The sequence below is a fragment of the Lepidochelys kempii genome, chromosome 3 (genome assembly GCF_965140285.1).
Source record: "Lepidochelys kempii isolate rLepKem1 chromosome 3, rLepKem1.hap1, whole genome shotgun sequence".
NCBI lineage: Eukaryota > Metazoa > Chordata > Testudines > Cheloniidae > Lepidochelys > Lepidochelys kempii.
Window position 1 is genome coordinate 171,228,448 of NC_136382.1, and position 22,141 is coordinate 171,250,588.

The 22,141-nt window shown below is 39.3% G+C and overlaps 1 protein-coding gene across 7 annotated transcripts in view; it reads left to right on the forward strand.

Annotated features, from left to right (window-relative positions):
- EML4 (EMAP like 4) overlaps positions 1–19,814 on the forward strand; it is a 257,086-nt gene extending 237,272 nt beyond the window's left edge. For all 7 annotated transcript variants that reach the window (XM_073339049.2, XM_078852282.1, XM_073339047.2 and 4 more), the window contains 4 exons: positions 9,859–9,946; positions 11,301–11,399; positions 17,032–17,162; positions 17,770–19,814. In XM_073339049.2, the coding sequence (XP_073195150.1) occupies positions 9,859–9,946; positions 11,301–11,399; positions 17,032–17,162; positions 17,770–18,234 (783 nt within the window). In that variant the 3' untranslated portion in view covers positions 18,235–19,814. The remainder of the gene's footprint in view (positions 1–9,858; positions 9,947–11,300; positions 11,400–17,031; positions 17,163–17,769) is intronic.
- The last annotated feature ends 2,327 nt before the right edge of the window (positions 19,815–22,141 follow it).

Genomic DNA, 22,141 nt, shown 5'->3' on the forward strand with positions numbered 1-22,141 from the left:
CATCACATCAAAAGAACAGTTACAGATGGGTCACAGAGGTTTTTTTCTGAGTTTTGCAGACCCTTTAACATGGCTGAGACTGAAACTGCTCTTGATGAGAAGCAGCAATTTCAAAACATAGCATAGGTTTATTTTACTCAAGTCTGAATTTAAGGCCATGGTAATAGAATGCTGTCTTTTCTGTGTGCGTGTGTATGTGTAATACAGTAATAGGGACTTGATTGGGGCTTCTAGGTGACACCACAACTAAAATAATAAATAAAAGCTTTTAAAATATTTAAAGTTAGAATAACAAGGATACAGTCCATATTTTAGACATATTTGCAACATTTTATGGATTTTAATAAGTTGTGTATTTTGTTTTACAAGTATAAGAAAGCTTCTCAAACTGCTACATCAGTTTGAAATATTTGTTTCAAATTTGGGGGATGGGAAAAAATTATCCCTAGGATAAGACTATATGCCTGACTCATGCCCAAAATTAATGTGCCAGGTAGGGTTTTTTATTGAAATGTTATATTTGTAGTGGAAAAACTGAGCAAATCTTAATGGGTATTAGCATGCCCTGCAGTAATATACACTGCGTCTTTCCTGAGATGTGTTGTTATTAACAAGGGATGTTCAGCTGAGATAGGATATGTATTTCTAACCATCTGGATTATAGGCAGCACAAGAAGTATAGGGTCCTGTTACACAGTCAGTGAGTGGTATGTCCCAAACTATAAAAATATGTCCTCCACTGTTCCCTCTAAGTTGTGTGTGTGCGTGCGCACACAGATCCTAAACCCCACGCACACGGTGAAACACCGCGCGTACAAAAATTTGCACAGAAGCACAATTTGCACAGAAGAAATTTTTGGCGCACACGGACTGTCAAAAATTAGAGGGAACATTGATGTCCTCCCAGTTCTCTGCTCTAATCAGCAGACAACACTCTATTCGCCACAAGTTTCAGCTGTTGAAGCAAATGTATATACAGTATATGTTGGCCCCTTCTGAAGAAATTTTAAATTGGGGGGAAGGGAGAGAGTTTGTCTGCTATTAATATATTTTTCTTTGAAAAAAGACTGAGATTCTTTAATGTTATAATCTCATTTGGTTTCACTTTCTTTTGAATAAGTACAAGAACACACAAAGCTTAATCCTTTGTTGGGGAAAACAGAAGTCAGTCAATGATGTTGATGTATGGTCACTGTTGTATTTACAATTCAGCATCCATTATGGCTCTGTGTTATCTTTCAGATTGCCCAGGGGCATGTGTGAGTGTGGGTGTGTACACATACATGTACAGAGAGAGAGAAGATCTCTTAACAAAATCTTTTCTAGTTCACTTTTTGACATGGATAAATGACCGGATAATATTGCCTACTAGATATTCAGGTCTGCTTGGGGAAGGGAGAAGTCTTGCTACTAGATAGTTGCTGCTCTCTCCCTTTTCATGTCCCTTGTAGTTTTCCACGTTAAGAACCTCAGATTTCTTTCTGCTATGCTATTTCCATGGAAAGTCGTGTTTTGCTGTTATTTGACAGTGTTTCAGCTGCACAACTTCTGCAGCCTGCACCCTTATTTATTCCACAGTCATTTTTCAACAGCAGCACATGATCTTGTAATTACAAAGCTCAGTTCCCTCTTAGCAGGGCTTCTATGCCTCTTTCGGCTTGTGCAGAATGCAGCAGCACATTGGCTTACTGGACTGAGCAACCATCCTATGATCATATTACATGCATCCTGTATTCCTCTCCGCTGGCTGCCAGCAAAGGGGTGGATATATATTAAGCTGGTATTTAACAGGGAGGGATCTGGTTATGTTCAAGGCTTTGAACACCTTCCTGGCTAGTATATGTCCTCTGGCACCAACGTGGTTTTTTTTGTTTGTTTGATTGTTTTTTGGTTTTTTTGGCAGAAGGGTGTGGGGGGGCGTTTCATACCACAGCCTGGCAGGTGATCCCCAGGTTATATAAGTAATTCCTTCTGACAATCGGCCACCATTCATTTCTTCTAGCTGGTAAGCATTGTTTAAATCCATCCAGAAGTGTTTTTATATTTGAACTAGGGCTGTCAATTAATCGCAGTTAACTTACGCCATTAACTCAAAAAAAGTAATCGCGATTAATCGCACTTCTAACAATAGAACAACAATTGAAGTTTTTTTAATATTTTTGGATTTTTTTTCTCCATTTTCAATATTGATTTCAGTTACAACGCCCAGAATACAAAGTGCACAGTGCACATATTATTATTTGTGATTACAAATATATTCACTGTAAAAATGATAAAAGAAATAGTATTTTTGAATTCACCTCATACAAGTACTGAAGAGCAAACTCTTTTTCATGAAAGTGTAACTTAGAAATGCAGATTTTTTTTTGGTTACATAACTGCACTCAAAAACAAAACAGTGTAAAACTTTAGAGCCTACAGGTCCACTCAGTCCTACTTCTTATTCTGCCAATCACTAAGACAAATAAGTTTGTTTACATAGACAGGAGATACTGCTGCCTGCTTCTTATTTACAATATCACCTGAAAGTGAGAACAGGTGTTCACATGGCACTTTTGTAGCCAGCGTTGCAAGGTATTTACATGCCAGATATGCTAAACATTTTATGCCCCTTCATGCTTTGGCCACCATTCCATAGGACATGCTTCCATGCTCCATGGTGCTCGTTAAAAAAATAATGCGTCAATTAAATTTGAGACCGAACTCCTTGGGGGAGAATTGTATGTCCCCTGCTCTGTTTTACCCGCATTCTGCCATATATTTCATGTTATAGCAGTCTCGGATGATGACCCAGCACGTGTTCGTTTTAAGAACTGTCACAGCAGATTTGACAAAACGCAAAGGTACCGATGCGAGAGTTCTAAAAATAGCTACAGCACTTGACCCTAGGTTTAAGAATCTGAAGTGCTGTCCAAAATCTGAGAGGGACGAGGGGTGGAGCATGTTTTCTGAAGTCTTAAAAGAGCAACACTCTGATGCGGAAACTACAGAACCCAAACCACCAAAAAAGAAAATCAACCTTCTGCTGGTGACATCTGACTTAGATGATGAAAATGAACATGTGTCAGTCAGTACTGCTTTGGATCATTATCAAGCAGACCCCGTCATCAGGATGGAAGCATGTCCTCTGGAATGGTGGTTGAAGCATGAAGGGACATATGAATCTTTAGCGCATCTGGCACATAAATATCTTGCAACGCCAGCTACAACAGTGCTATGCAAACGTCTGTTCTCACTTTCAGGTGACATTGTAAACAAGAAGCAGTCAGCATTAACTCCTGCAAATTGTAACCAACCTTGTTTGTCTGAGTGATTGCCTGAGCAAGAATTAGGACGGAGTGGACTTGTAGGCTCTAAAGCAGGAGTGGCCAACCTGAGCCTGAGAAGGAGCCAGAATTTACCAGTGTACATTGCCAAATTGTAATACATCAGCAGCTCCCCCACCCTGCTCCCAGCGCCTCCCAGCAGCCCCACCGATCAGCGCCTCATGCTCCCTCCCTATACCTCCCGATCAGCTGTGTCATGGCGTGCAGGAGGCTCTGGGAGGGAGGGGAGGAGTGAAGGAGGGGGAGCACTGTAGGCTCAGGAGACGGGGCAGGAAGGGGTGGAGTGGGGGCAGGGCCTGTGGCAGAGCCAGGGGCTGAGCAGTTAGCACCCCCCCCCAGCACATGGGAAAGTTGGCGCCTATAGCTCCAGCCCCAGAGTCGGTGCCTATACAAGGAGATGCATATTAATTTCTGAAGAGCCGCATGTGGCTCCGGAGCCACAAGTTGGCCACCCCTGCTCTAAAGTTTTACATTGTTTTATTTTTGAATGTAGGGTTCTGGGTCCAATTTTGTTCAATAGCTTCATCAATGATTTAGATAATGGCATAGAGAGTACACTTATAGTTTGCGGAGGATACCAAGCTGGGAGGGGTTGCAAGTGCTTTGGAGGATAGGATAAAAATTCAAAGTGATCTGGACAAGCTGGAGAAATGGTCTGAAGTAAATAGGATGAAATTCAAAAAGGACAAATGCAAAGAACTCCACTTAGGAAGGACCAATCAGTTGCACACATACAAAACGGGAAATGACTGCCTAGGAATGAGTACAGCAGAAAGGGATCTAGGGGTCATAGTGGATCACAAGCTAAATATGAGTCAACAGTAGAACACTGTTGCAAAAAGAAAAGGAGGACTTGTGGCACCTTAGAGACTAACCAATTTATTTGAGCATGAGCTTTCGTGAGCTACAGCTCACTTCATCGGATGCTGAGCTGTAGCTCACGAAGCTTATGCTCAAATAAATTGGTTAGTCTCTAAGGTGCCACAAGTCCTCCTTTTCTTTTTGCGAATACAGACTAACACGGCTGTTACTCTGAAAACTGTTGCAAAAAAAGCAAACATCATTCTGGGATGTATTAGCAGGAGTGTTGTAAGCAAGACACAAGAAGTAATTCTTCCGCTTTACTCTGCACTGATTAGGTCTCAACTGGAGTATTGTGTCCAGTTCTGGGTGCCACATTTCAAGAAAGATATGGACAAATTAGAGAAATTCCAGAGAACAGCAACCAAAATGATTAAAGGTCTAGAAAACATTGAAAAAATTACGTTTGTTTAATTTGGAGAAGAGAAGACTGAGAGGGGACATAACAGTTTTAAAGTACTTAAAAGTTTGTTAGAGGGAAGAGGGGGGGAAAATTGTTCTCCTTAACTTCTAAAGATAGGACAAGAAGCAATGGGGCTTCAATTGAAGCAAGGACAGTTTAGGTTGTACATTAGGAAAAACATCCTAACAGTCAGGGTGGTTAAGCACTGAATAAATTGCCTAGGGAGGTTGTGGAATCTCCATCATTGGAATTTTTTAAGAACAGGTTAAACAAACTCCTGTCAGGGGTGGTCTAGATAATATTTAGTCCTGTCGTGAGTGCAGGGGACTGGAGTAAATGACCTGTTGAGGTCCCTTTCCGTCCTATGTAGAACCAAATCATCTCTGAATCACCTGACAGCATCCTAATTAAGCAATATTTCTATCCCAGCTATACATTGCAGCTAATATAATTCGGATCTCTATCCATTAAAACTGGCTAGTTAATTGCTGCAGCAAATCATGGGGCTGGATTATACACTCCTTATTTCTGAGAAGTCTCATTTTACCCACTCTTAAGCCATGTGAAGAGCACCTAAATATTATGGAGATGGGCAACTCATAACAGTTTGTAATAATAATGTGAATGGTTATCATTAATCTTAGATGTCTAGATCAAGTAGATTTCCAAATAAAATGAGGTGTACTTAAAATGTTCTTTACACATCTAGAAATATAGAAAAGGTTTTCATGATATTCCCTATACTTAAAATGGAGAATATCTCCAGAGCTGGAAGGAACTTTTTAAGTGTGCTCAGGGTATGCTTATAGCATGATTTAATTATTATTCATCATTATCTGTCACCTATTCATTCAGGGCCACAAACATCTTGATTTTTACTGTTGCTTCAAAGAAGGGTAACTTGCGGTCTGAGCCGTGGACATTGTGATCCGTGGATTATGAATTTACCACCTGCGTCCATTGAGGCAGATAAACATGAGCAATGAAAGGGGAGGCTTCTGTCCAGCCAGATATTTTCAATAGCCAGTTATAAGTGCACAGTGTGTGAAAGGAAGTGTGCCTCTCTGTGGTAGCTGTTGAAGGAAGATTTTTATTGGAATATAAAATTGTGCTGTTTAAAATATTATGACAGCGTTTTATGTTTAGATTCATCCTGTCACGGTTGCTTGCTTCAAGGGATTTTCCAGCACAGAGTCCCCTTGCCAATAGCTTTGTTCACCCTCCCACCACCCCAAGGAATTTTAACAGCTGCCAAAGGTCTGGCAGGATTTAGTAAATGGCTGTCCAATTTTTTTTTCCATGTTGGAGTTAGTTTGCAACTTTTAAGGTTTTGAAAAAAGAGAGAAAAAAACCCTGTCTCATTTTGTGTTTAATTTTTTTCAGTGTATTGTAGTTCTCATAAAGTACAATGCAGCCTTTTCTCAACTACAGTATAGATCTGTCAATCAACAATAAATTAATAACCTCAAAGGCCATGACTAATCCTAAAGTACATAATATCATCAGGACTAGTCATTTTCCTAAATGTAGCAAGTGCTCTAGGGGATCCTGTGGCAGGTCGGAGAGCAGAATGATAAATATATCTTTATATACATGCTGTATAATTTTGCAAGAAACTCAGCAGCCATCACTGATATTTATGTAAGAACTTCGAAGGATACATTGTGTGGCTGCTAAGAAGAGGGCTCACTGGGAGGGACCATGTGCCAGGTCCTGAGTCATAGGAACACATATCTGCAGAGGGAGATGGGGCAGAGAGACTGTCCTCAATGCCATGCACTAGACTAGAGGATGAATGGAGGTGGGGAGGCCATCTTCTGGTGGATATGGGGGAGGTTCATTAAGGAAAGGAGAGGGAAGAAGAGGTGGAAGACTATGCAGTAGGGGAGGGAAACAGGAACCAAGTTTTACTCTTCTTTGGTCTGTAAGGATAATTTAACTTTGTCCTTACCTGTCAAGGTGTTAGGAACCCGTTCACAAAATTACAGACTCCATTATATGGACTAAGGCCTGGATATCTTTTGGATTTTTTCAGAAATCCAATCTATGTTAAGTAGATATACCCCCTAGAGATACATTTACAGATGGGAATATATATGAAATTAATAAAGCCATCACCACATTCTCTCTCCACAAGTGTAAGGTTCATTCATGAATATCGAGAACCTGCTCCAATGAATTTTGACATTAACTTAAATAAGAACAGGATCAGGCCTAAGGGTCTTTAACATAAAGGTTACCATGAGTGTGGGTTTATCAGTTACACTGATGACCTTGTGTACACAGGGAAGAGTGACTTTGTGTTTTGGCACTAGTTGAATATGCACATGCTGTAAGGCAAATAGCGGGGATTAGTGACGGATATATAAGGTTATGCTCATAATGCTAGCTATTGATCCATCAACCTTGCATTGTGGATGTTTGCCAAAGTATTCTAAATACTTAGGAAAGTCGAGGGCTGTAAACTAAATGCTGACACATACATGATTTAAATCAACTTTAACATCTGAAAAAGTAAGATAGTAGTTTTGGATTTTGTCAGAAGACTGAAACAAAGTGCTCCATTACAAAGCACGCTCAGCAATGCTGACTGATGTCACAGTTCATGTTTTACACAAGATTTGGCTAGAGCATATAATTTGGCTAGAGTTACTCGTTTTAATGCTATGTAAAGAAAGGCTCATTTGAATACAAGATTTCATTTGTAATCTGGTTTGACTAATCTTGTTAACTAATTCTAATGAATACTTTGATATTAACTTGGTTAATTAATTTTGCCGCTATACTATGTAGATGCAGATTTCTAGGGCCAGATTGTGTTTGGCTCGAACACAGAGATGAATAGGAAGGGGAAGCACGCAAGGAGGCTCCTACCCCATTACCCATCACATCACACTCACAGTTCTTGTGTTCAGGGGATTGCAGGAGCTGTCCCCTTCATAATTCTGCCAGAGGTACATATTGCCACAAAAATGTGGAGAAAAAGGTGGGGCAATGCCCTCCACCCCCACCCCTGCCAGTGGACAGTCAAACTAGGGGAATATGGTGCAGACACTGTTAGGGTGTAGCCGCAAATGTGGTCCCAGAACTCATCATGGAGTGATGCAGCTTCCCAGGACTGTGCCCATTGGCGTGGTTAAAACCTTAAAATTAGCCATACAGCCATTGTTTAAATAGTGCTGTGGCCTGATTCCACAACCTTTCCTCAAGTGAGTAATCTTTATTTGTGCAAATAGTCTCATTAGAGTCAATGGGAGGCAGGGTTACTTGTGTGATTAAGCATTGTAGGATTAGGCCCTCTTGTGCAGTGTATTTGTAGCTGACTGGTGGCAAGAGCAATCGTTATTAGAAAAAGAACAATATTCACAGCAAATTAATCTGATAGCTCATATCCCTGTGTATATTGTAACTTGAATTTTTCCTGCAAGAATTTTGCTCAAATTGAAAACTCTTGGTTAAATTATATTTGCTAGTTCAAAGTGTTTTCTTAAGGCTATAGTATATATTTATCTTTCTGTAGTTTTCCATATCAACTTGCTGTAGATTTACAATCTAATAAAAATCATACTTGTTCAAAACTAAATACAGCAAAACCAGCGTTAGCTGGCAGTCCAAGAAACCAGCAATGTCAGTGGCCTAGCAGAAGTAGACGTTTACTAAAGGTCAAACAGAAGTGTACTTGAATCCTTGACTTTAAAGGGACTTTAAATTGGTCCCTTTAGAAACAGAATTGCATGTTAAAGGTTGTATTTAAGTGGAGGTTTCAGTGTAATGTAGCCATGCGCAAGAAAAACCTTGTTTTTCAGAAATCAGTTATAAAGTTATGATTTCATTCTGCAGTTGGATTTCTTATTATAACTTGATCAGTGTAATAATATAGACGATCTGGAGGGATTTAAAATCTGCAGTGCAGTAATCTGAAATTACAACTGTGCAGGTGTGCTTTTTATAAAGGTGTTAATTGACGAGGCTAGATCAAAACATAAAGCAGGGGTCAGGTGCAGCTTTCTTAGTAAACACAGAGCATACAAATCCTGAGCTCTGTAATCTGCAGCCTTTCAAGATATTACCTCACCCACCTTGTTTTTTTCTGCAGTCATTTAAGAATTGGTCTGTATTACATATCTGTCATGTTTCTGAGTTTCAGTGTGGATTTATAACTTACCCAGAGACTGTTCAGAGTTGTGAACCATTTCCAAATAAAAAGCTTCTTTTTTTTTTATTGCAACTTCTGGATTGATTTTCTACCACCTGAACAAATGTAGTATTCCTTTTCCTTCCTTATAAAGGGGAATTTTGAGCCCTTTTGAGTAGTTTACAGTGCTGTTCCATAAAAATAAGAACTGGTAGCAGAATGCAAGATTATTGGCAAAATTGTATGAAAAGTTCAACTTGCTGCAGCATGGACAGTGTAAAAATAAGTGAGCTTCCCGTGAGTCTATGCTGGCTTCTTTGTGGTGTTGAATCTGCCTGATTTATAAAAGCAATGTTTATAAGACTTCGAGCTCATTTATTTGTAATCATTTCATCTTCCTTAAAAGAGAAAAGTAGGAGGCAGCTATTGGAATTCTTTGTTCATCAGAGTGTCAGTGTTCTGTATTGCTAAGGTTTGTGGGCCACATTTCCAAGAGAGCCCAGCACCAGTAGCTCCCACTAGGCTGAATTTTCACAAGAGCTCAGCTCCTGGCAGCTGTACATTTCTGAAAATCCAGCTACTTACTCAAGTGCCTAAACAGGAGCTAGGCTTGTCTAAAAACCCAGTTGCAACTGAGAGTGCTGAGAACTTCTGAAAATCTGCCATTTTCCTCTACCTTTAGTAATGCAAATTCATGCATTTAGTCTCATTGCCCTATCAAAAGACAATTCAACAAGATTTGTTTTTCCTAATTGACTGGTTGTAAGTAGAGCTCTGCTCTGTCGTTTCATGAACTCATCCACACTTGAACAACTCGTCTGCTTGGATTAATTTGTACCATGAAGGGACAATATTATTACCAAGGAAAAATCCACTTTACTCTGAAACTCTAATAGGTTACAGGAAAGGCACTTTGCCAGATTCATGTTTGTTTAGTCATTGGCAAATGTTTCTCTGTGTAATGAGAATCTTTACAGGAATGCAAATGTTTGCAACAGATCCTGGAAAAAGAACAACTCATTACTACTTCTGATTTTAATTATCCTATGCCTTGTTAATTTTTAAGCCATCACTGGACAAGTTTATGTTTTAAATTAAAAGTTTCATGTTGGCATTATTGTGTTATTCTTTAGGGACATTCCAGCTATATTACACACCTTGACTGGTCCCCAGACAACAAGTATATAATGTCAAACTCAGGAGACTATGAAATACTATACTGTAAGTATGAAATTAAATTATATGTACTGGACAGAAATTTGCCTTAGCAATCATAATACATGGAAGAATGTATGTGGTCAGGGCTGTCTGTGCAAAATGCTTTCTGACAAAGGAACTAATTTGAACTTTTGTAACCTGATATTATTCAGAGCTGTGTATTACCTAATGGCACTTCCAAATATAGTTTACTTCTCTACAAGGTCATAAATCAGGATAACAACTTAGAATTTACAGAACAAGTGGCACTAGGTTGTGATGTTGCTCCAAAAGGTTTTGCACTTCGAAAATAGTATGTATACGTTGTCTATTTTGTATCAACAGTGTGATCTATTGAAGTGTGTAAGATTTGAAAGAGAAAAGCTTGAACCAATAACAGGATTTATTTAGCTGTATAGTAATAGCGTTGGCATACCTTCTGATTTTCTAAATGTATGTGTTTATTTACCTAGTAGATGTATCTAACAACTATGCAGTATCACACCTAAAGCAAGGTGAGCTGGTCAGAGCACAGACGTTTTAATCTATTTTAAAAAATAGATTTTCCCACCTATTCTATTTGAAGGAAGTCATCAGTCTGGAATTGATGGGTTGTGGCTCCTCTTTCTTTACAAGCATGGAGAACCACCCCTCAGATATGAAAAATGTCTGCACCTTCACAGGTCTATTCCACCGATTACAACTCAGCTGTGAGCTGAGAGTTCTGTATCGGAATCTGCCCAAAGTTTCTGTGACTGTAATTATCTGTGCAATGAGGTGAAGGGCTACAATCCATCAATGCCAAACTGCTGAACTGAAAGACAGAATCATTCCCTTTCTGGTTACAAGGTGAAAGGGGATTGAGACTCCCATGACAAATGGTTCCTCACTACCCAGAATCATGATTTTTAAAGTAAACTTCCTGAGTGAGTGACTGACTGCTAATTCTAGCAAGTATGGGGTCTGGCAGCATGAGGTCTGAGATGTTGAAACATTTTATAAAGCACTTAATGAGGGAGCAAAGGAATAAGGGGTGGGAGGTAGGTCCCAATTCTGATCTTAGGCCATTGTAAATTAGAAGTAATGGAAGGTGAAATTGAAGTTGTTGGAGATACACAGGTGTAAAACCAGTGTAAATGAGAGAAGAGTCAGGCTCTTGGGTCCAAAATAAAGCTCAGAAGTACTTGGAATTTGGTGAAGGATGTCTCCCACAATGGAGGAATCTAGTGCTGGCCTTGTCATTAGCTTTCCAGAATGATTCAAAAATGGTTTAAAAAATTGAACTTAATTAGTTTCTCCAACATTCTTAGTGTCTTCAAGGAACAAAATAGGTGGATCTAATTCATATGCCATTACTGTTAATTCACTTCTTTTAAAGGGGACATTCCAAGTGGCTGTAAACTTATCAGGAATCGTTCAGATTGTAAGGACATAGATTGGACGACGTACACTTGTGTGCTAGGGTTTCAAGTGTTTGGTAAGTACCATTTAACTTGCTTTTAACTTGCTTTTATCCTTCATTTTGTTTAACCTCTATTATGCTAGATTTTATAATTGGAAATACTTGATTAATGATCATGGACAGTAATTGGAATGTCAGTACAGAATTTCTTCAGTTACCTCCTGGTAATATTGTTATCAGATACCCCCAACAATTCCCTTATGTCTGACACACCATCCCAGGAGACTGACCGCAGTGCTGGTCTTGTGATCAATCTTAAGCAGGATGTAGCTCTTTGAAGGTAGATATTCTCCATAGATAATACATATTCATCTTCCATTTAATATTAAAGGTTTGGGATTTTTTTGTTCTACTCATTGTAGACTCCGGAGTTTGGGCCTTGAGCCATGAACTTTTGTGTTTTGAGAGATGGTACTGGGGATGGGAATAGGGAGGAGAGAAAGTACAGTGAAGATCTGAGGTGTATACTCTGTACTGTGTCGTCCATGACTCAGGAGGGTGGCTACACCATTTGAGGACTACAATCAAAGAAAAGAAATGTGCCCTATGTCTGCAAAAGAGGAGTGCTTTAAAAAATGAAACAGATTTTTTAAAACAAATCTACAAAAATGTAAAGAACGGACAGTGTTGTGTGATTTTTATGCCAAAACTCAGGGCTGTGGCTGAATAGTTCAAGTTATTTTCTGCAAAATGGCATTCTGTCAGTCCTAAGTGAGAGCCCTTCTGAGAAGTGTTGAGAGATATTGTTCAACCTGCCAGTGTTGTGAACCAAATCATGTTAGCAGGGTGCTAAATGTTTCACGTTCACCACTAGCACAAGAGATCTGCCTCTGGTGTTCACACTTATATGAAACATAAAAAGTAGGTAGAAGCAAGTCAGTAAATCCTTGGGAGTGAGAGAAAAGAGCGTGCAAAGCTTTTCTTCTTGGCTAGTGGGAGTTCAGTTTTCAATGCCAATTTATTTGCTGGAAGGAAGAAAATGGAGAAATGTTTTTTTCTGAATGCTTACTCTTCATGTAGCCTTTGATGGTGACCACATACCCCCTCTGAGAGGATCTCCTTAATACGCAAGTGCTCTAGAAGAGCTACATTTAAGTTGGTGGCTACAGTGATGCCCTTGTACGTCAAATAAGCCAGGCACCTGATAGTTTGGTCTTTATAATTGAAGACCTACAGTCCTTTCTCTTTAGGGGTGGACAGTTGAGATATGCTGGAACATCCCTCTGGTGTAGGTGAACAGATACCTACACTGCTGCTGCTTGGTATTTTGATCAGGATTCTGGCTCCTGTTAATTTTTCAGGCTAATGTAATGTTATACACACACATGTTTATCCAATCTCTGTTGATGGCATTCAGAGCAGATGGCTGCTTTCTCCTGAAGCTCTGAGTGTGTAAGACTGGATTGGTTAACGATATTTGTCTGCAACTTTGATTTCCTAACTTTCTTTGCTGTTATGGAGCAAATACTGAAAGAGTGGAAACTGTACCATGAAGGAATGGGTATTGTTAGTGGCTCACAGGAGATTCATCAGGTAGCAATGAGGAAGCGCAAGGAACCAAGCTTTCAGCATTTTCACAAGAGCATAATGTCCTGGTCAGTGAGCAATGAAATACTTTAAAGGAGGAAGACGGACTGAATCAGGCCTTTACCCCCTGTGATGTTATGATTGGATCTGAGGCACTCCTTTGACATTTTTTCTACTTTATATTTTGAGTTAATGAAAGATGCCATCTTGCAAGCACTAAACCTACAGCAGCACTACATTTAGCAGCATAGCAGATACAATATGGGCAGCAGCTGTATCCGATTCCCTGCTCTTTCTCAGAGGTGCCCTTCTTCTGGATATAAAGGGACAATGTCTGGAGATGCAAGAGGAATTCTGTTTCCATGCTCAATCAGTCATTCGCTATACTGGTGACATTGCATGCAAGAAAGTCAGTTGTGGTTGTACCAGTATCTGTATGATTTGAACACCTATTCACTCTGATTTGGATTTAGACCACCAGCTCATTCTACTTAGCAGCCATCAGATAGGAGCGAGTGATGACCTGGGCAAATTCAGTTGAGATGACATGCAGATGAACAGCTCTGTATCTCATTACCAGTACCCTATGCCATCCAGGCCCTTTCTTTCTGTTGTGTATTTTAAACTTCATTTCAGTTGCTGGTAATTCTGGTCAGAGTTTCTGGTTTTATCTCCATTCCATCCAGATTATTATGCACTTTTACTATTATGTACTAAAGTTTTTTATTAAACTTAACAGCTCTCAGATTCTTCAGAGTTCTAAGGGGTCTTGGGTTCACAATGGAAAGTGAAATCTGAGTGATACTTCTGAATGAAATATCCACCAGTGACTCACTTGTGTGTTTAAAAATAAAGTGAGCACAGCAAATAGCGTGACATCAGTTATTCTGCCAAAAATCATTTGTCATCTTCAAGGTGTAATTGCAAACTTAAAAGTTCCAGGCCCATCATGTTTTAATTTTCTACTGTTGGGCATTCCTGGCCCTTAAAAACATCCAGGACCAATGGCTTAGTCTCAAATTAAAGCATCATCACCTAGCATGAGACATGAGTTCTATTCCTCGTTCAGCCACTGAGCTGCCGTGATGCTGAGCAAGTCACTTCACCTCTCAGGGCATGTTTCCCGTACCTTCCTTTGACTTTTCTCTGTTCAGATTGTAAGCTTTTTTTAGCCATGGACTGTCTCATGTCTGTTACAGTGACAGCACAAAAGGACAATATCTTATAGGGACTACTTATTCTGTCAATACAAAATAATAGTAATAATATAAACATCGCTATTCTTAAAAGTTTTTAAACATTTGATACTTCCTTTTTTTTTTTTTTTACCCTGTCAGCCACGTTGATGGGTTACTCTCATCATACTTCCCTGAAACCTTGAAAGGAAAAATCCTACCAGTTTCTTAAAACAGATTATCTTTTTCTTTAAGACTGCTAATATCAAACTGGTGTATACAATAGAGCCCTCACTCTCATTATAAATTAAGAAGGGGAACATAGTATAGCTCTCTGGTCAACATCTGTCTAGAATGGCATCTGTAATTTCAGGAAGCAGATAACATTGTAGAGTTGTTGCTTAAGAAAATTCTTTATTTAGGCTCCTAAATATAAACTTCAAAGAAATGTCTGCAGCAGAGTTTTGAGTGTACTCTAAAGTTAATTTATTAGCCCCACCTGCTGGTTATACTATATTAATAGATTAAAAAGGTATTTTAAGATCAATCAATTTAGTTCTAGCTGCTTGAAAATTCTTGAGATATTTATTTATGAGACAGACATTATCATTACTGTTGAGACATTCAAAATATTGCCTAACAATTTCCTTAGCAATTCATGTTGTTCATTTTGGTAATTTATCCACAGTAACGTTTGCTTGCATCAAATATCCTCTAATACTGGCCAGGCTCCCTCCTCTTTCCTTAAAGAGTGAAGAATTAGGCATACCTTTAGTTGTCCCATGGCTTCTAATCTTCTAGATAAAATTTCCTGACCCAGTGAAAAGTGTCACAAACAACCTTCATATAAACTAGTGAAAGAGGTGTTGTTTTTATAACAATTTCAGATGTGAACAAGTTGTTTACTTTGAGAAAATTTGCAGTGTTGAAAATATAATGCTGTACAACTTTCAGGCTGGCATTCAACCTACAGTTTACTTGGAGTTCCCTGATGTTTCTGTCTTGGTGATACAAAGAAATCATGGAAGTATTTTTAATGCCTATATCAGTGGTCTCCAACCTTTTTACGCACAAGATCACTTCTTGAATTTAAGTGCAACCCAGAATCGACCCCTCCCCTTCCTCGAGGCCCCACCCCACTCACTCCATCCCCCCCTCCCTCCGTCACCAGCTCTCCTCCACCCTCACTCACTTTCCCCGGGCTGGGGCAGGGAGTTGGGGTTTGGGCGGGCTCTGAGCTGGGGCTCAGGCGTTCGGAGTATGGGATCAGGCTCCAGGCTGAGCCTGAGACAGGGGGTTGGGGTGCAGGAGAGGGTGAGGGGTGCAGGCTCTGGGAGGGAGTTTTGGTACAGGAGGGGACTCCAGCTGGGGCAGAGTGTTGGGGTGCAGGAGGGGGTAAGCGGCGCTAGCTCCAGGAGGGAGCTCGGGGCTGGGGCAGGGTTTCAGGATCCAGGAAGGGGGGTTGGGGTGCAGGAAGAGGTATGGGGTGATGTATCTGGGAGGGGGGCTTCAGGGCTGGGGTTGGGGTGCGGGAGGGGTGCGGGCTGCCCCCAGGCGGCACTTACCTCGGGCAGCTCCCGGTCAGTGGCGCAGTGGGGCTAAGGCAAGCTCCCTGCCTGCCCCGGCCCCATGCCGCTCCCGGAAGTGGCCAGCATGCTGTGACTCTGCGCACTGTTCCTGCCTGCAAGCACTGCCCCCATGGCTCTCATTGGCTGCAGTTCCCCGTTCCTGGCCAATGGAAGCTGCAGGGGTGGAGCTTGCAGGCAGGAGCAGCGTGCAGAGACCCCTGCCCACCCTTTCTCCCCCAGGGCCACAGGGATGTGCTGGCCGCTTCCGCAAGCAGTGTGGAGCCAAGGCAGGCAGGGAGCCTGCCTTCGCCCTGTTGTGCCACCGGACTTTTAGCAGCCGGAGATCGCAATTGACTGTCAGAGGATCTAGGATCAACCAGTCAATTGTGATCAACCAGTCGATTGCGATCAACCAGTTGGTGACCACTGGCCTAAACCAATGCTTGTAGCTGTGGGAAGATATGCCTTCCCTGGCTATTTTGATAATTGATATCCTTTGCAATCACAGTGCCTAAAAAATGCAACAAAACAAAAAAGGCTCTTCATATTTATACAACTCCTAGTCACCCAGCAGGTGGTGGCCGAGTTGTAAAAGTTGGCACCATGGAGAAAAGTATCATATTTTAATTCTTAGTTTACCCTTTTTTCTGCTTTGTTCTTAGATATGCAAGCCCATTTTTGCTGCATGTTGAAGCTCAAGAGCATGTTTTTATTTTTTCTTAATTCCGTGCTCCTTTTTTGTTCCTTAACACGATGCTACTTTTCTTCTGTCTAGACAGACCAATTCTATGCTTTGCACTTACGTGCAATTCACTATGTATTTGTTTTATTTAAGCACTGTTATAGGGCACATGTCCAGGCTGAGTTTCTCTGCAAACTATGCTGATCAGTGGTCTGTTTCAAATCATACTGCCATTAGAAAGAGGGTTCCACTACACAATAATTATTTTGCTCCAAAAAATGGTTTATAAACAAACATTTCAATTAATATAGTGTGCTGCATTTAAGTTTGCTACATACTTCAGAAACTCACATCACTTTTAGAACATGAATACATGTACCAAACAGTGTTCATTTAAGAATTATCTGTTTTGGCAACAAGTTGAATTTTAAGTTAAGCACTTGCATATCCATATTTGCAGGATTGGGGTCTTGAATAGCAATTTAGCAAGTGAGATAAATTTTCTTGGCATGACAAAATATAAACTTGAGTTCAATATCCTATTCAGTTTCCTAATTTAATTTGATAAATGCATTGTTTGGCATTATTTTTAACCTTATTTTAGGTTTCATGGATTATATTTTTGCTTCAGGATTTTTTTAAAATTTTGTTTTTAAATTACTGTTATTAAATATATCTGTGTGTCTGTATCCTAGGAGTATGGCCTGAAGGATCAGATGGGACGGATATAAATGCTCTTATCAGATCCCATAATCGAAAGGTGATAGCAGTTGCTGATGATTTCTGTAAGGTCCATCTCTTTCAGTATCCCTGCTCCAAGCCAAAGGTAAGTTTAGACTACTCTGTGGGGTGTATTATAGACAAGGCTGGTAGAAAAGGTTACGGGTGCCTGACACTTCCCCTTATAAGACCCTGTTTTCATTTGCAACTTTGGCAAACTTTAATCATTTGGGGTGAAATTTTCCATGCCAGATGGTTCAGCTGTTTGTAAGATGGGTTCCCATAGCAGGCCCATCCTGTGCCCTGAATGAGACAGGGACCCTGTCAAAATAATAGTATGTAGGAAGAGAGTAACTTATTTATAAAATAATTTTGATTGCCAGTTGGTGGCAAACTAAATTTGTTCGGGGTGTTTTAAAATTATCTATTTTTATCTGGCCCTTTCCAGATACAGATTTCATAAGGACATACAGCCAGCCCAAATGTGGAAAAGTCTCCTACAATTTGGAATTTATACAGTTCAGTAATAATACTCAAGAGAAAAGTATATCTTGGGGGTGGGGGCGGGAAATTTAATATAGATTTGTGTAGGTTTATATAAATTATTCTTTGGAATACTCTAGCAGATATTTCTGTAGTGTTTTGATATTAACAAATAACAGGAAAAGATTGTGACAGTTAATTCCTCTCCCCCCCCCCATTTGTTTCAATAGGCCCCCAGTCACAAATACAGTGCTCACAGCAGTCATGTGACAAATGTCAGCTTTACGCATAACGATGGCCACTTGATTTCAACTGGAGGGAAAGACATGAGTATTATTCAATGGAGACTTGTGGAGAAGATAACTTTGCCACAAAATGACATTGTAGTAGAAATTGGCACAACCAAAACACCCATCCCTGCAAGTGAAAGTGTGGTACAGTCCCTTGCCCCTCTTTCACAATCATTTGATGAAATGGCACAAAATGAAAGCTTAACCGGCAGCTCTCTCACATGTGTGGAGAGCAATTTGGAGCAGACTGTGGAGGCCAATGAAGAGCAAAGTGAGGAGCAAAGTGAAGGGAGCAGTCTGGATCCAGGTGAGCCAAGCTACGAAGAACCATCCAATGAAACAAGTGAGGAGCAAAGTGAATCCACTGTTACTGAAGACCAGCAAGATAATTCACCGGTGTCTTAACACTTCTAACTCAGATGGTCTTTATTTTCCGTTTGTGTGTGTGCTTTCATAAAGGGGAGAGGGTTTAAATAGGGGAGGGTAAATAGCTGAGATTCATGCCCACTCCAGCAGTTGGGTTTCAGTGAGTTTTTTAGTCTGACTTTGTTTCAATATGTGAACTATCCCAAGGGCCCAGCTTGACAGTTTGTCAAGAACTGGTCAACGTTAGTAGTGGGACAAAACCATAGGTTCATTTTTAATTCTGAAATTGCTGTCAGGAAGTGGCATGATGTAAATACTGGAAAAAAGGTTAGTTCTAAGGAAAAGCTGAAATAAACCACCTTAATCTTGTGAAAGTGTTTTCTGGAAGTACTAACACCAAACAGAAGCACTGAATAAATACCAGCTGAATAATACTGTGCTGTTTTTCCAGGTGCATAAAAAAAATCTGAAAAATTAATTTTGTGGAGCTGTTCTTTCTTTCTTTAATGAAAAAAGGAAAAACAAGAATAATGCCATGTTCATGAAACTGCCTTCTTGATATAACACATATGCAATTTTCTAACACTACTAATTCCTAATGGAGTGTGGACATGTTTGCAGTCTGTCTGCCCTAGGTGCTGCTCGTTCTAATGCAAATCATATCAAGGAACAGTTTTTATTGATCCTTGTTTATAGACCTATTTAATCATAGAACTTAACAAAACATCTGTTTGTTCATGAATTATTGATGACCTAAAAGTTGATTACAATGTAAGAGGCAATTGTGTTTTCAAAGAATTGCTCGCCTTGATATTTTGAAACTTAAGAATCTCTATATTGACCTTGATGTGAACAGAAGAGAATGCATGACAAGAAAACAAAAGTCTAATGGTTCTAGGGTTAAACGTAGGCTTCAAGCAGAAATCGTTCCCTTATGTCTAGAAGAAATATAAATATAGTTAAATTGGTGCTTGGGATTAGTATAGTAAGATGTTACTTTTTTTTCCTGTTATGTGGTGACTTTAAGAATCAATAAACTGCAAATGTTTTTTTACTGGCTCATTTAGCAGTCATGATAATATCACAATAATTTAGATAATGTTGCGTATTTTGAGATTTCCTCTTTGGTGATTTTTCTTTCGCCGAGTTGCTGTAAGCCATGCAGCTCTTATGTGGCTATACCTGGCCAGTTACAGGATATCATGGCATTTGTTATGCATTTGGAAAGTAAAGTTTTTTTTACAAAACTTGTCAGACAGCTACATTTGTTTCTTAAGTACATAAGTTTCCTACATTAAAAAGAAAAAATAGATTTACTGACAAGTATGCATTTCCTATGTACTTGTTTATATTTTGATTACATAGAATTTTTTTAACTTGCTGCATTGTGCTGATATTTTAGGTTTTAGTTAGAAAGTCTTGTTTAGAAACTTTGGATGAGTTCATAAGTCTTAAGTGTGCGAGCGTTTACGTGATTGTGCCATTCCAAAGTGCATCAAAACTGTCATTCCCTTTCTAGTATCTTCTCAGGAGTAATGCTACAGATCAGGTATTTAGTCATCATTTGGTAAGATCAAAAAACTCAAATGGACTCCCAGAGGATATTTATAAAAATATATATATTTTATATATATATATATATATATATATTTTATATATATATATATATATATATATATATATATATATAAAATATCCTCTTGTTTACAACAGTTCCAGAAAACCTCAAAATAATTCTCTTCAAATGAAGGGAGATGTGGATTCCAAGCAACCCAACTGCTTAAACTGTGCTCTGTACATAGTATTTTATTGGAGAGCTCTAGTGTGTCTGACTTACAGTTTTGCCCAATAATAGTGACAGAAAATAAAGATCAGCTCATCAAATTATATGGTTTCAAATGAGGAATATGCTGTAAGGTGAGAAAATAATTCTAATAAAGAAAAAAGGGTTTATCAAAGCCAGTGAGGCACAGAGCTCTCTCTATCATTTTTATGAACTCCACATAAGCAACACATGTCATTTGGAAACATCTATTGCTTAGGGGTTGCCATGTAAAGTGAGAGTTATAGTTGTGATATTCTTGTGTTGTAGTTCAAAAGACTCTACTAATATGCAAAAAGCCTTACAGCTTTCAATTCCTGGCAACTACTGTTTAACCGATAATTAAATCTGTGATAATGGATGGAAATGGGTGGGATTATGTCACTGTAGATGTTTTAGACAAATAATTGTGAATGAAATATGATTCAGAGTGTTTCATGTGAAGATGTTTGAGCCATTTCTATCTATCATGCATTCCTGTCTCATGGCAGAAAATTTTGAAGATTAAAAAAACAATAAAATCATCAAAATAATACGTTGCCTTTATGTCTTTCAATATAAGTGCTGATTCCTTTATATATATATGCCAGTTTTCATCAGATCCCTCATAATGTGTTTATCAGATTATTTTTTTCTTTCTTTCTTTAATATCTTCTTGTCTCTGACTAATGCTTTTACTGGTAAACCTCTTCCTGGCTAATAAAGGATACCTATTCACCAGAAGACTCAGGAAATACTCCTACTACTCCAAATTACATTCATGTGAGTGGACTTACATGTCTGCTCATTGCTTTGGAAATGTACCCCTCAGTGGTTGGGGTTTAGACACATACAGTGTCTCCATTCCATTGATGGACTAATAGGTTGGCAAGACCACAATATATCTGTTGATTAAGGAGATCACAATACTGGGTAGAATATTGTTGTGCTCTACTGGACTCTATACAGACTTTATGCCCTGATATTTTTTATTGAGTCCCTCTCAGGAAATTTAGAATCTGTCCTACTGAAAGATACATGAAGGTTACAGTTGTATTTTGGATATAATGTAGTAAGTATGCAATCATGCTTTCACTTTGCTAATGTCATCATCTTGGGTCAATATGGGGGAGCTGGTAGGGACCCCTATATATTTAGGTTGCCTTAACACTTGCTGCCATTAAAGATTCTTGTGATTTTTTTCAGATTTTTTGTTGTTGTTGTTAAAGAATCTGTAACATCTTCATTGCTTGCTGCAGGCGTTTGAAATTCAGGAGAGAGAAGAGAAGGGCCTTTGTCCCATGAAATTCCATTCAAGTTTGACTGAGATACCAACTGCAGGCCAATCTCCCTCCAACCACCCTCACTGCAGACACACCACTTGGCACCAGCTGCCCATTCGGGATAGCAGCTTTCTGATAATGCCAGCTAACGTGCTTAGTTCTGTAGCTCAAGTGTTAGATGTCTGTTCTGGGGCTGAAGGCTCATGGTTCACACTCTGCTGATGGTTCACAATGGAGGGGCACGGAGGATTAGTTGCACTTAATTTTTTTTTTTAATGTAGGGAACTGTATTTTTAAAAGCTACATTAAAAACATTATTTAGGGTCAAGTCCTTGAAAGTTAGGAGATGCCAGGTTTATGGATGCCTGTGCAACCTTAATTTGGCCCCTTTGTTCTTATATATTATGGTATATCTTTTAAATAGGTGATCACAGAACCCTTGCCTTATTCAGTGCTCAGGATAGACACAGAAGGGAAGCAAATTAAGGTGGTACTGACATTTCTTAACTTTTGAGAACTTGACTTTACCACCTAAATAATGTTATTCTAACAGTCTTTGTATATAATATATATTAAGATCCAGCATTGTATTTTCACTGGTTCCCACAATATAATGCACACATTCTAGTCTCAATTTACAAAATTAGGGAAAAATTCAGTCTTCATGTTAGGCTGATGTAACCCACTATTCACTGTATTTTGTGTCTTGCTCTGTGCCCAATCCGCAGCTAAAGAGTTTTTAACTGTTGGAGATCCCTGGTTCAAGTGTCAGCCAAGATGATGGTGTCATAAGTGAAGGTTAGTCTGGAATTTGAACTGCTGTGGGACTCAAATGCTTGGTATGAGCTTCCTCAGGGGAAGT